General features: G+C 39.0%; 1 protein-coding gene across 1 annotated transcript; it reads right to left on the reverse strand.

Annotated features, from left to right (window-relative positions):
• Nucleotides 1–8: 8 nt before the first annotated feature.
• LOC127364673 (ATP synthase subunit g, mitochondrial-like) lies at nt 9–1,670 on the reverse strand. The gene is made up of 3 exons (XM_051402412.1): nt 1,508–1,670; nt 1,067–1,227; nt 9–206 (listed from the first exon to the last, which is right to left on the reverse strand). The coding sequence occupies exons 1-3, from the start codon at nt 1,557–1,559 to the stop codon at nt 108–110; spliced, it is 312 nt and encodes a 103-aa protein (XP_051258372.1). The 5' UTR covers nt 1,560–1,670; the 3' UTR covers nt 9–107.
• Nucleotides 1,671–12,103: the final 10,433 nt, after the last annotated feature.

A 12,103-nucleotide genomic window follows, 5' to 3' on the forward strand; every position in this document is an offset into this window, starting at 1 on the left:
ACTAAAGATACTTATCTGATTACATACATTGGTTTATTTGAAAATGGTGTGCAGGTTGTTGAGAATGTGACAGTTAGAAGTGCCAAAGGAAAAAGAAAATACAATATTTAGACATCGTATCCAATAAGGCCTCCTTTGCCGATGCACTCGCCGATGTAGAACCACATCAGCACCTCAGTGGCCACAAGTCCATTCCTGAAGGCGTCCTACAACACAAAAACATGCACTTATTTAATGTCAGCATCTAGAATTAGAGAGCAGTAGTTTATAATAGTTTATATTTAAAATGAGGCCTGACAATGTAACATGAAAGAGTAATTGTACAGCACAGAAATGAGTCCCTTCCCATGCATACAATTACCTGCTATCAGTCAGTCACACACCAACTTATCTCGTCATGCATCCAGGTCAGTCTCCTTTGTGTAACTGTTAACTTTTGACACCGCCTACATCTTCACACAAATAACCTGTTCTTGTCATCTTTGAGTGTTTTTCCACTCATTTTTCCTTTGAACTAACTGAAAGGGCATTTAATCACCCTACACTGGCTGTTTATTCATGTGGCCCACACAGTTTACTTCTATTGTCTTGTACAATTATCCGGTCATTTCTATTGTATATGCAGATAAACTCGACCGTTAAACTGGTGTATACAACACACTGCAGACCCAACATCTGAGCCAAGGGACTTACCACGTATTGGCATCAGCCACATTCAGATATAATTACTGCCTTCTGCAAAATAACAACCAATTAAAACTTCCCAGAGCACAAAGCTGCATGTTCAAATAGCATCGTCTGTCCAATAGTCCAAAACTAAAAGATATCCATTTCATAATTATATGAAACAGAGAAAATTAGTAAATAGAATTAAAGTTTAATGTTGTTTGATAGATGCCTTCAGTGATTCAAAACAGCTATGCACCCTAACAGACCAAAAAGGTGTATTTCTATTCCCTAGAAGAAACTACACATGTTCCTAATTCATGCAGGTGCACCTTTTACATCAAAGTCACTCACATATTGTTGATTTTTTTCCACATCAAAGAAAGTTGTAAGGACTCACTTTCACTGTGGTTTGTCCCAGGCGTCCAGACTGGTAGCTCTTGACGAGCCCCTTTGCGGCCTCTATGGCTTTGGGGATCTCAGCAGGGGAGGGTGGGACGAGCTCCACCCGGGCATAGTACCAGAAGGTCGCTAGTCGGGGTTTGGAGTATGTGACAGCGGCTGCAAGAGATACGGGCTGTTTTAGGAATAGCATTAGCTAATGAGCAGCAAAGTCAAGACGCACTGTGCCGCCTCGCATTTCTCTAACTACATAAAACATTTGGTACACTTTGCTGCAGTGGTTGATTCACCTGAGCTCGCCGTACCACAGGTGACACTGACAGGTTGTACAGGTGCTAACAAGCGGTGACAAGGTGACCTAGCTAGCGCTGTACGCTTTATTGAGCTGCCTCCGTTTATAATTGGTAAAGAAAACAGTACAAAAGGCGATTAAACTTACCACCAACTAAAGTAGGTACTTTTGCAATGAGTTTCTGCACCGCCTGTGCCATGGTGAACGGAGCCCAGCACACAAACACAGGAGAAGAGGAACGTAGAACAAACGTTGCGTGAGAAGGTTTCCGGGTCGTTGATTTCAAAATAAAAGGAGGTTAGATGAAATGTATATTGCACTTTCAAAATAAAATGGCGTCAAAGCAGAAGATAAACGTCTAAATAAGACAATCTGCGTCATTTTTGACTACTTTGGACTACTTTTTGTGATGTGAGTGTAGCCATACAGAAGCTTAAAGACAAACTGGACCATCATGTCCATTATTTCATGAAGAAGAGTTATTGAATAACTAAAGCAAAGCAAGTTTATTTGTATTCTATTTACAAAAACACAAAAGGGAGATCAATCAAAGGCACAGGAGAAAGTTACAGTTTTTAATTTAGCTTTTACAGAGACAAATCTCAATCAAATTGAGTCAGTAGGCTTGAATTATTCAGATTTTAAACAAAATGATTAGATCGCTTCATGCCTTGTGACGAAAGATCCCTACAAAATGTTTCTTTGCACTGTTTCCCATAAACCCCTGTTTCGGGTTAGGTTTGACATGTAGAGCACACACACATGCCTTCATGCATTTTTTTCAATACAAGACTGCCTTGGGGAAGACATCCAATGATATAAAGATCCAAAATGGGTTATAATAGGATCTGTATGTGCGTGTGTGAGAGAGGAAGAAAGAAGTGTGTCTAACTTCTATATGTGCATGTGTGTGCGTGTACTTTTTGTGTGTACTTTGAGTGTGTGTGACATGGATGACTAAGTCATTACTCACTCTCCTCTGACTCACCCTGCTGCCCACATTTAAACAAAAAACTGGTGCAGTAACAATGTACAAACAAGAATGCGGGTTAGATGTGGATTTCCCAGGCAAACACCCAACTAATGGCGCCATCTGTTCAATTGTTAAAATAGGTTTTACTGCATAGATACATTTCACTATGATTGAAATTATTGTATATGACCATTAAACTTAACCTTACACGTGTGAGAAGACACCGTAATTACTCCTAGTTTAACAAGAATATCTCAAAATTGAACAGTTTGCAGAGAGCTGTGTTAAGAAGTCATTCTTAATAATAATGAAAAGTTCTGTGATAACTCATAGAACTTCTCCATGTTTCACCAGCTTGCCTCGTGTAGTAGACGGGTAGTGTAATCAGGAAAATCACTAGAGGGTGCTCTCTAATAGGTTACAATACCAAATGCAGACAGAGAGAAATAGAGAACAAGAAACTGTCTTTGCTCAAAACTCCACAAATACATGGAACTACCTTGTGTAATGCAAAAGCATTAGCTGAACAATGGTTTCTTTTAAGGTTTACAATGCTCTTCTTTATTCCCTCACTTCTGTGGGATGGTTGTGTGGTCTATCAAAGTTTTCTTGGAGGTAGGTGATTGCAATGTTATATATTCTTGTATTTCTTATTATGTTATGTCACTTGTTGCTGTATATTCTTGAATGTAAAGCACATTGTATTCACCTGTAATGAAATGCGCTATGTAAATAAAATATCTTCGCCTTGCCTCATGTGAGAGTCCTTTATCTCTGAATGCCAATAGAGCCTTTGGTGGTTTCATCATTACAAAGTCATGGTCCAAAGACCAACATTGTTAGAACCCACAGAACTTTATTTTGAGTTCAATTCAAATTGCCAGAGTTTCCAGAAATACCAAATACGTAAGCCCGAATTACGGGAAATGTCATCAAACGAAAAAAGGCATCAATAATTTTCCATTTCATGTAGCCATGAAAATGTAATAAAAGAAAGTGTGACAGCCAAAGCATGTTCAAGCAGAAGCAAAATACAGACAGGAATGTGATATTGTCAGAGAATGAATAACTTTAAGGCTATTAAAGGCTTTATTTGGAATGTTAATGTTAAGTAGTGAACAGTATCAGTGATGTACTGCAACCCACAGGACAACTCACAAGATCACTCTAACTTCTGTAATGTAAATATGAAGCTACAGCCAGCACACAGTTATCTTAGCTTAGCATAAAGACTCAAAGAAGCGAAAAACAGCCTGGCCGTGGCCAAAGGTTAAAACTTTGCCTACTAGTATTGGAAGTCACTGCCAAGTATTAGTCCAACACATCATGCCAATTGACTCCGATCTTCATTTTTAGTTTTTTTAGTTTATAGTTTTTACACATTTTGTGGGTCCCTGTTTTGTTTCTCATTCAATCGCATGAGGATACACATCCGAATGCCATGTGTAAATAATATAAATAATAATCAACCAGAGGTTTCTGAAGAGCCGCTGTAAAGCTTGGTGTGGTCCGCTCTGGCAAATCTTGGCAGTTCTGACACCGCCGGTTCCCAGCTAATCCCAAAATGGGCAAAGAGGTGGTGCGTGGCCCGAGCTGAGGCGGGCCACGTGAAGCATGGTTGCTGAAATCAACCACCACCTGTCACTCAAAGTGGCCACGGCCATGCCCGTGTGCATAACTTAATGTAATTCGAAGATTATATAAAAATTCACTCTCTATAGTTTTCAGCTATGGAGACCGAAACTGAAATATGTGTATTTCTGCTGTGAAGTTAAACATTTTAATATGGGGGTTTATGGAGATTGACTCACTTTTGGAGCCAGCCGCAAGTGGCCATTTGAGGAACTGCAGTTTTTGGTGCTTCTGCATTGGCTTCATTATTCAGCCACGGAGGTTGGTGCTGGTGTAGTTTCACATTACTCCCCTGAACTACAGGTGACTGTATTGGGCAAAGAAATGTAGCAATGTTCCAGCAGAGAAGTGAATGTAAACACAACGTTTGTCTGTTTACAAGAAAACCCCACAGAGAAGCTCTAATGGATGGCGATGAGAGGGGTATCAACCTTCCCATCTAATTCTCTGCAAGACAGAAAATAATCATATTTCCCAACATGTTGAACTATTTCTTTAATAAAGGAAAAGCAGTGTATATTTGAGAAAATAGCAATGACCTATCTAGTAACTTTCTGAAAATCGCTTCAGGGGAAGGAACTTAATTTCTTTAATGACAAAAAAGATAAGAAACCAATTTTAAGAAGCGTAAAAGTCAAAAACTTTCTGCCCTTTCGATATCGCTGTGACCCTATAATGTTCATTCAACAGTGACGTCTAAGTGTGTGATTCATAGACACAGGCTGAGACAGATACAGACAGAAATATACATAGACAGGAAGACAAAAACAGACAGGAAAAGAGGCTGCAGCGACCGAGTAAATCTTTCCTTTCATGGTCTAAAATCGCTCGTACATGCAGATGAGATTAAAACAAATGACATCACTACCTCAGCCTTGACAATCAACACAAACACATTTTGGTGATAGAGCAGCCGTACAGGCCAATAATCAGTCTTAGCCCTCCGGGGTATGAAGACAGATAAAGGACACGCTGTGGATCTGTGGGGAAGTGTCAAATTGTTTGCCAAGACTGAGGTGAAGTCATTTGTTTTAATCTCAAATGTAACTTGCTTCAGAATTTGAGAAACCAAACAGATTCTTTCATTGCATTCCTCTTTCTCTTCTTTCTAATTATCATCTTTATCCTAACCGGTCTTTTTCCCTTGTCATCTCATTTCCCTCTCTCTGGCTATCTTGTATCCACACATCCAGCCTGTTTGTAGATAATCCATCAGAAACTGGCTGTAGTTCACAACTTTTGTAAAAAATTTATCTCAGGCAAGCTCTGGTTAGATTTCGCTTCCCTGTTTACAGATTTCATCTGTAGAGGATTATTGTGTGTATTTGCATATTGGATAAAGCTATAAAACTCAAAATGAGGAAAACGATGAGATGAGAGCAGTGGTGTAGTGGTGCCTGGAAAAGTGGGTGTACCCTTAATTTATGTCCCAGTTTATTTTTAAAGTGGCCCATACAGCAGAAGGATAAATGCCCTGTTATAAACAGTGACATGTAAGACTACTCTTGCATATTTAGTTCACCCAATGGGCACATTGTCTCTTAACTTGTGCTGCTTGACTTCAGGGATTAAGGATTATTATGAAATTATCATTAGCCACAGAAGAGGTGCAGATTTTGTAATCAGTACTGGCCCACATGCTAAAGGGTGAGACAACTATAATTATGCATTTTGAGAATAAGCATTCCTTACTCCATCCACTCATGAAAACTATATCATGCCTTTGCCATCCTGGGAAAACAAATTCTGCTTGCTCAGTGCATTAGAGGGGGTGTAGGAGTGGGTATACCTAATTTTGACAGACAAATAAGTAGGTATACCTGTGTATACTCTACACTACACCACTGGATGAGAGAGGAAGAAAGAGTATGACTCTGTACTTCATGTCAGGTAAACTGGTACATTTGTTGTGCCATACATAAATGTGGCACATGTGGATGCGCATACAGTATATTAGAAATTAGGCTGAATGTGACTCTGACCACCTAAACATGTGGCCTGATGATCAGATCTCAACGGTGGGGTGTGTTCACACCTGTAAGGTAATGCCAAGTGTGAACAAGTCCCTGACTTTCTTTTTGAGTCCCATATAGCAGATTCACTGTGTGTCAATGTGGATGATGACTACAGCGACAACAGCGACAACTAGCACATATGTCCACACCAGCAGGTAGCACTGCATCCGTCATTCAAAAAAGAACCCCTAGAACCCCTGCGTATATAAACAAAAGCAGCCCTTAAGGATGTAGATTTGCCCGCTTTCATAGATCTGGTAATTGAGAAAATGTCTGATAAGAAGTTGCAAATGGCACTGGCGTTGTCAAAATGAGAAAAATGAGACTGTCCTTTTCAGCATGGCCTCTTGACGAAGTTGTTTGCTGCTTTGCTCACTTCTCCCCTCTTCTGGTGCACTGATTTGCTTAAACTGAACAGCCAATCAGAGTGATTTCTGTCACCGATGGCCTCTGCTGCAATCTCAAAAACTCAGACAACTCATGGCTGACCGTTTGCCTGATGTGTCTGGGCCGTAATATCAGCCAGACATTTACCTAGCCTAAAATAACATATGTCAAACTTGTCAGTGAATATCACAAAGAGACCAGGTAACACAATGAATTCTTGTTAGAGTCAGTGTAAAGGGGCCAATTAGTGCAGGAATCCCAGCACCCTCTTTTCTGTGGGTGCTTGAGTGCAGTTATGTGACCATTATGTCAAACCACACAGGCAATAAGAGTTATATAGCAGCGTAAGTCTTGATTTACAGATCGACATGACCCTCCCTTACAGCCAGAGGCCCCAGGTGAGACAAGCAGCTGAAACACTGAGGGTGACTGACCTCATTCTCTGTGGAGCTCAGCAGTGAGAAGGCCAGAGTTACATTAATTAATCATTACTCCTTCATAGTGAAGAGAGCCAGGTGATGTGGTGGTTGGCTGAGGATTTTTGTTAGAATATTACGTCACTTTGGTCTGATGTCACTGTGATCACCACTCAGAGACGTTGGAAGTATATCGAGAGCTTCCTTTTATTGCAACAAACTACACCCGACTAGATGTTGAAACAGCCCATCGGATTAGGGTTTATACTGTCCCAAATTTGTCTATAGGCTACCTATACTGTAAGGCTTGTGCGGGTACTGGTACCGACAAGTGAGAAATAATCAAATGAAATCAAGACAGAAAGACTGGAGTTCGTACACTTCTTTGTCCACAATTGTAATTATTTATTAAAATACAGTAGTATGTAGTATGAAGTATGAAGTATGAAGACTACACACCCAAAAGAAATGTAAGTGACATAAAATTCACCAAACCCTTTAGAGTCATTCTGGCATGCTATCTTACAGGACCGACTCCTTTCACATGGCTTCCACTCTCAACATGGCCTGACTTGTAGTGATTTTCACCTCTTTTTTAAATGTGCCAAGGTGACAGCCATGTTGGTGTTGGTGACATATTGTGCGAGACGAGAGATGACTGAGCGTTTTCACATAAAAGCAATGGGACATTTTTACACTTCATTATTTTTTAAACAGGGAGCTTTTTTTGGAGATATACATTGACAAACATCACATGTGTAATTCAAACAGGATCAAAATATTATTTGTCTCTTGCCGCTGATTACCGTACATATTTTTTCCGAAATAAGGTCCCATGGGGGCCACCGGAAGGGGAAGGACTTCGCCTCACTACAGTATGCTATGATAGCTTCCTGTGTTTTCGACTTTCTGGCTCTCCATCTTGGAGTAAACTCACTACACACACTCTATTAACCTGCCACCGTTCTTTCCTTTTGGCCTGAATAAAATAATCTTTTCAAACACTTTCTGAATATAAAAAATATTTTAATCTGTTGAGAAAGTTTACCTAACACACCACATCCTTGAAGCCTTTATTTTTTTGGAAGTGAAACATGAATACTCCTCTTAAAGACCTCACACTCGTGTAGCTTGTGTGTTTTCAAGTACAGCTAATTCCTTCTGTTTATTAGTCATCTACAGTCTCCTGTCAGGCTAATGAAAGTGGTCGGATACATTTTCTCTGGCAGTTAACATATTTTCATCTCTTTGAGCTGCTCATCTGACAATCTGTGGCTGTGTGTGTTGTCGGCTTGACAGATGAGTCATTCCCTGGCAGGTAAAGATGTCAGATGAAACTATGACTCGTTGGGAATTTATTTTCTCTTTGGCAGCAAAACATGGAGAAGCTGAAAAAAATGCAGCAACATTAGAAGCTGCTCATAATGCAACACTATGTAATATAGTCATTAATCATAATAATAATCACTATATAATCATTAAGTAACACAGGCACCTGTACTCATCTTCTTCAGTATAATATTACCCACACTTTTTTAAACATTTCCAGATTTTCTTATATATCAGCGAATATGGTATATCAAACGCACCCTTTGCAAATACCAATATCTCTATTTATCATGCTGCTGTGCCCACAGGTAACTTAAAAATTCAGCTGTACCTGCTTCAATTACTCACTGCCACCAATGTTGTTGTTCATATGGTATTTAATATGCTTGTTTGCCTGCCAACAGTCCAGTAATATAGCTTCAGGATGGCTTTGTGGAGGAATAATTTTGTTTTTGCTGCACTCTCTGCTTCTAGCCTTGGGTCATATCAGCTTCAAACATGCATTTGAAGCTTCAGATGCATGTTTCCCTGTCCTGTTGTTGGATTTTGTTTCAGGCATTGGCGCCTCGTTCTTTTGGTGATCTCTGCTTCACTTCACCATGCTTAAGTAAGTGTTTCCTGTTTGTGCTAACGTGCAGCTAGTGTCTGTGTGCTTGGTCTAACAGTCGCTTTCGAGTTTGCTGATCCTGCTGTCTGTTTCTGTTTTATGACTCTCACGCTGATCTGCTTATGGGTGATGTAATGGCGTCTGTCTGCCTGCTAATGTATGCTCTTATGCTGCTGTCAACAACCTATCGTTATGTGCATTGTTGTTAATTGTAACTTACTTTCTTGTAGTGACTGAGCTCATTTTTCTTTTCGCTCATGCAATATAATGTTTTGACAATGTTGATTTAGATACTAGTGAAATATGAATTTTCATGTTGGGCCTGTAATAGTTTTGCTGTACATTTTCCTCTGGGTGGTTGCATATGTTTCGGGAAGAGGTTCCTATTGGCTTTGTAGGGTCTCTTGTTGGTAATGGGAGTCTCAAAAGCTCAAATAAAGTTTCTCTGCACTCAGTAAAAATCGTTAAGGGTCTTATGTTCTGCTTCTGTCACTTGCTGCTACCATTGCTGCTATTTATTTACAAAACTTCCAATAGTATCTCAGTACCTCAGTTTCTGCAGTGCTACGCTTGGTGTTTGGTTTCAGGGAGTGATGAGCCTACAGCAATTGTTTTCACATAATTCTTATCCATTTTAGTAAGAACCACAGGCTTGAACATGAGTGAAACATGCAAAAGGCAAAGCCACTGCAGCCAGCCAGCAGAGATAAGAAGACAAAACTGCACACATAGAGAGCCGCTCGGGTCAGAGAGCACAGCCATAATATCTCTCTGAGTTTTGTGAAGCGTTCTTTGCACACTGGAACCAATTAAAGAGGCTTAAATTGCCCCAGACTCTATTTTGTTTATCTCATCTCTCATCCCGGCTGACTAAGAGAACACTCATAATAGGATTTCAAAATACCCAGATATTACGTTCAATTCTGATTTATTACAAATCGGCTATTCAAAACTTTCTCAGTTCTGTCACATTAAATACTGAGTTTGGATCCTGCTAGGTGACAATACGTTGGAGATTTTAGTCTGCTTCATTAGACATTCAGATGTAAGAAAAGCCTCATCGGGTTTGTCCTAATCCACATTTGTTAAATATAAAAACAGTCATTGCATGTTTTATATTTGACAGTTTTTGCCCAGTTTAATTACATATTAGAAATGGTTTCAGAAATGATATATGTCATGAAAGTGTCATGTGTGGAAATGTGAGTGAGTCTACTCTAATTATCCACATTTGAGACCTCATGCTGGCTTTGGCTTTGACACTGTCACAAACAAGCTTGAGACAGACTTTTAAATGATTTATTTTCATATTGAACACAGATTGCACTCAACACATGCGCACACACACATTGAGAGACACACGCACACAGCTGTTGCTGTGGTTTCGCTCAGATATGGAAGATGATGTGTTGTCACGCAAACTGGCCTCCCTCTCAGTATAACATTACAGCTGTGTTTTTACTGTCTTACGAGAGAAACTTATACTGTTTGTGCATTAATGTTTTGGGTTCACAAGGTCAGTGTGAGACTGTATGTAGCTGGCTTATATTTATTGTTTGAACTTGTGGGAGTTGGTATACTGTATGTACCTGTGGAAAAATGAGAGTTATGTAACAGAGGAGTTTGTGTGGATGCAGGTGTTTATAAATGTGTGTTAATTTGGAGATTTTGTGTGCTGATACAACAGGCCAGACGACAAACAAAAACAGGTACATGACTCATGGCTGCAGAATCCGGATGGAAAAAAAGGAACGAGGATGAAGTGCTAAAAATCTCTCATATCCTCTTCTTTTGCTGATAAGAAACAGAAAAAAAACCCAAATCACAGCTCTTAAACATAGTATTTCTTTATGTCACCTTTATTGTGCCCCCCCCCATCTTTTTTTCAAAGTAAAGCCCCAAAACTCACAGTTACTGACTTATGCACATATTTATTTCCTTTACAATAAACAACATCATCCAGGAATTAAATCTTGGTCTGAGCAACGTATGAGATTTACTGAAGGAGGTGCAGACTCCAAGTGCGGCGCTGTCCAGAGAAGCTCTTACAAAATGATTATAAATATGTTATGTAATATTATAAATAATAAACAGGGCTAAGTTAGTATTCAGGCTGGAACAGTGCTTTGGGGTTATTTATAGCAACCTTGATGTGCTTAATCATTTGATAGGAGAAGGAACAGAGACAAAAATATCCATCAGAGAAAGCACCTTTTGAGCAAGATTAGATGTGGTCTTGAAGTCAAATTTACTTGTTAATTGTATATTAAATCAGATCTTTTCCCCAGTTGAATTGAGACTGAAGCTAGTGTCTTACAGATTTGACTTTTACATGTTCAGAAGCAAACAGTAACAGTCTGACATTGAACTGGGCATGTTTGCAATTAGTGTCATCAGCAGTAATTTCTCATAAGGCAGCAGCAGTAACACATTTAGTCCCTCAAGATTACATTTTTGTGTGCAACTGCTACTATAGGTGAAAATAAATAATTACATATGTGTTCAGTGGGAAAATAATGGTAATAGATCAACTCCACCTGCCTCATGTGTATTTGGATTATAATGGCGGAGACAGACATTACTAAATACACAACACTTAATTTTAACCCCCTATCCGCTAATTATAAGCAGCATATTATCAGTTAATAAATGTTTATATACAACTATCACACATATTGTAGTTGTAAGCAGATAGATATAGATGTTTTTAAGTATTAACAACTATAACTACTCATAAAGCATCTGCAACTTTATTTTTTATATATATCTGTATTTATTTATTTCACGTAAAATGCTGCTGTGACAAGGGAATTTCCCTGTTGTGGGATTAATAAAGTAATACAATACAATAAATGTAATTGTCGTCTCCATAAACCACAGAAATTCCAAATAATTAAAAACATTAATTTAATCTGTGTATCATACAAATTATTAGCTATCCCTATAAGTGCAAAAAAAAAAAAAATAAGAAAATACATGTTCATAACCTTCTCCCGACTGTGAGCTCCAGCCTGTGCTGTGAATACTTTCCACTCCTTCCAGTGACACATTGAACTGCTGTAAAAATGTCTCAGTGACTCAGTGTTTTCTGTCCTCATCCTCAGCATAACCCAGTGATTTGGTGGTTTAACAACTCCATGTTTACTTCCCCATACCACTTCCCTATCAGGCAACGCCCTCCACCATCTCAAACGATATTCAAATACTCAGGCTGACTTTAGTAAGGTCTACCTTTGAAGGGCTAAGGGACATAATGACTGCTGGGACATCAAGAAATTTTTTTATAAGGGGTCACAAGCCAAAACAATTAGGAACCACTTGTTTTTATTTTTAAAAATGTAATGCATTTTACAAGCTTACGAAATGTCTTTTTATATAAAGTCT

Source organism: Dicentrarchus labrax, unplaced genomic scaffold (assembly GCF_905237075.1).
Source record: "Dicentrarchus labrax unplaced genomic scaffold, dlabrax2021, whole genome shotgun sequence".
Lineage (NCBI taxonomy): Eukaryota > Metazoa > Chordata > Actinopteri > Moronidae > Dicentrarchus > Dicentrarchus labrax.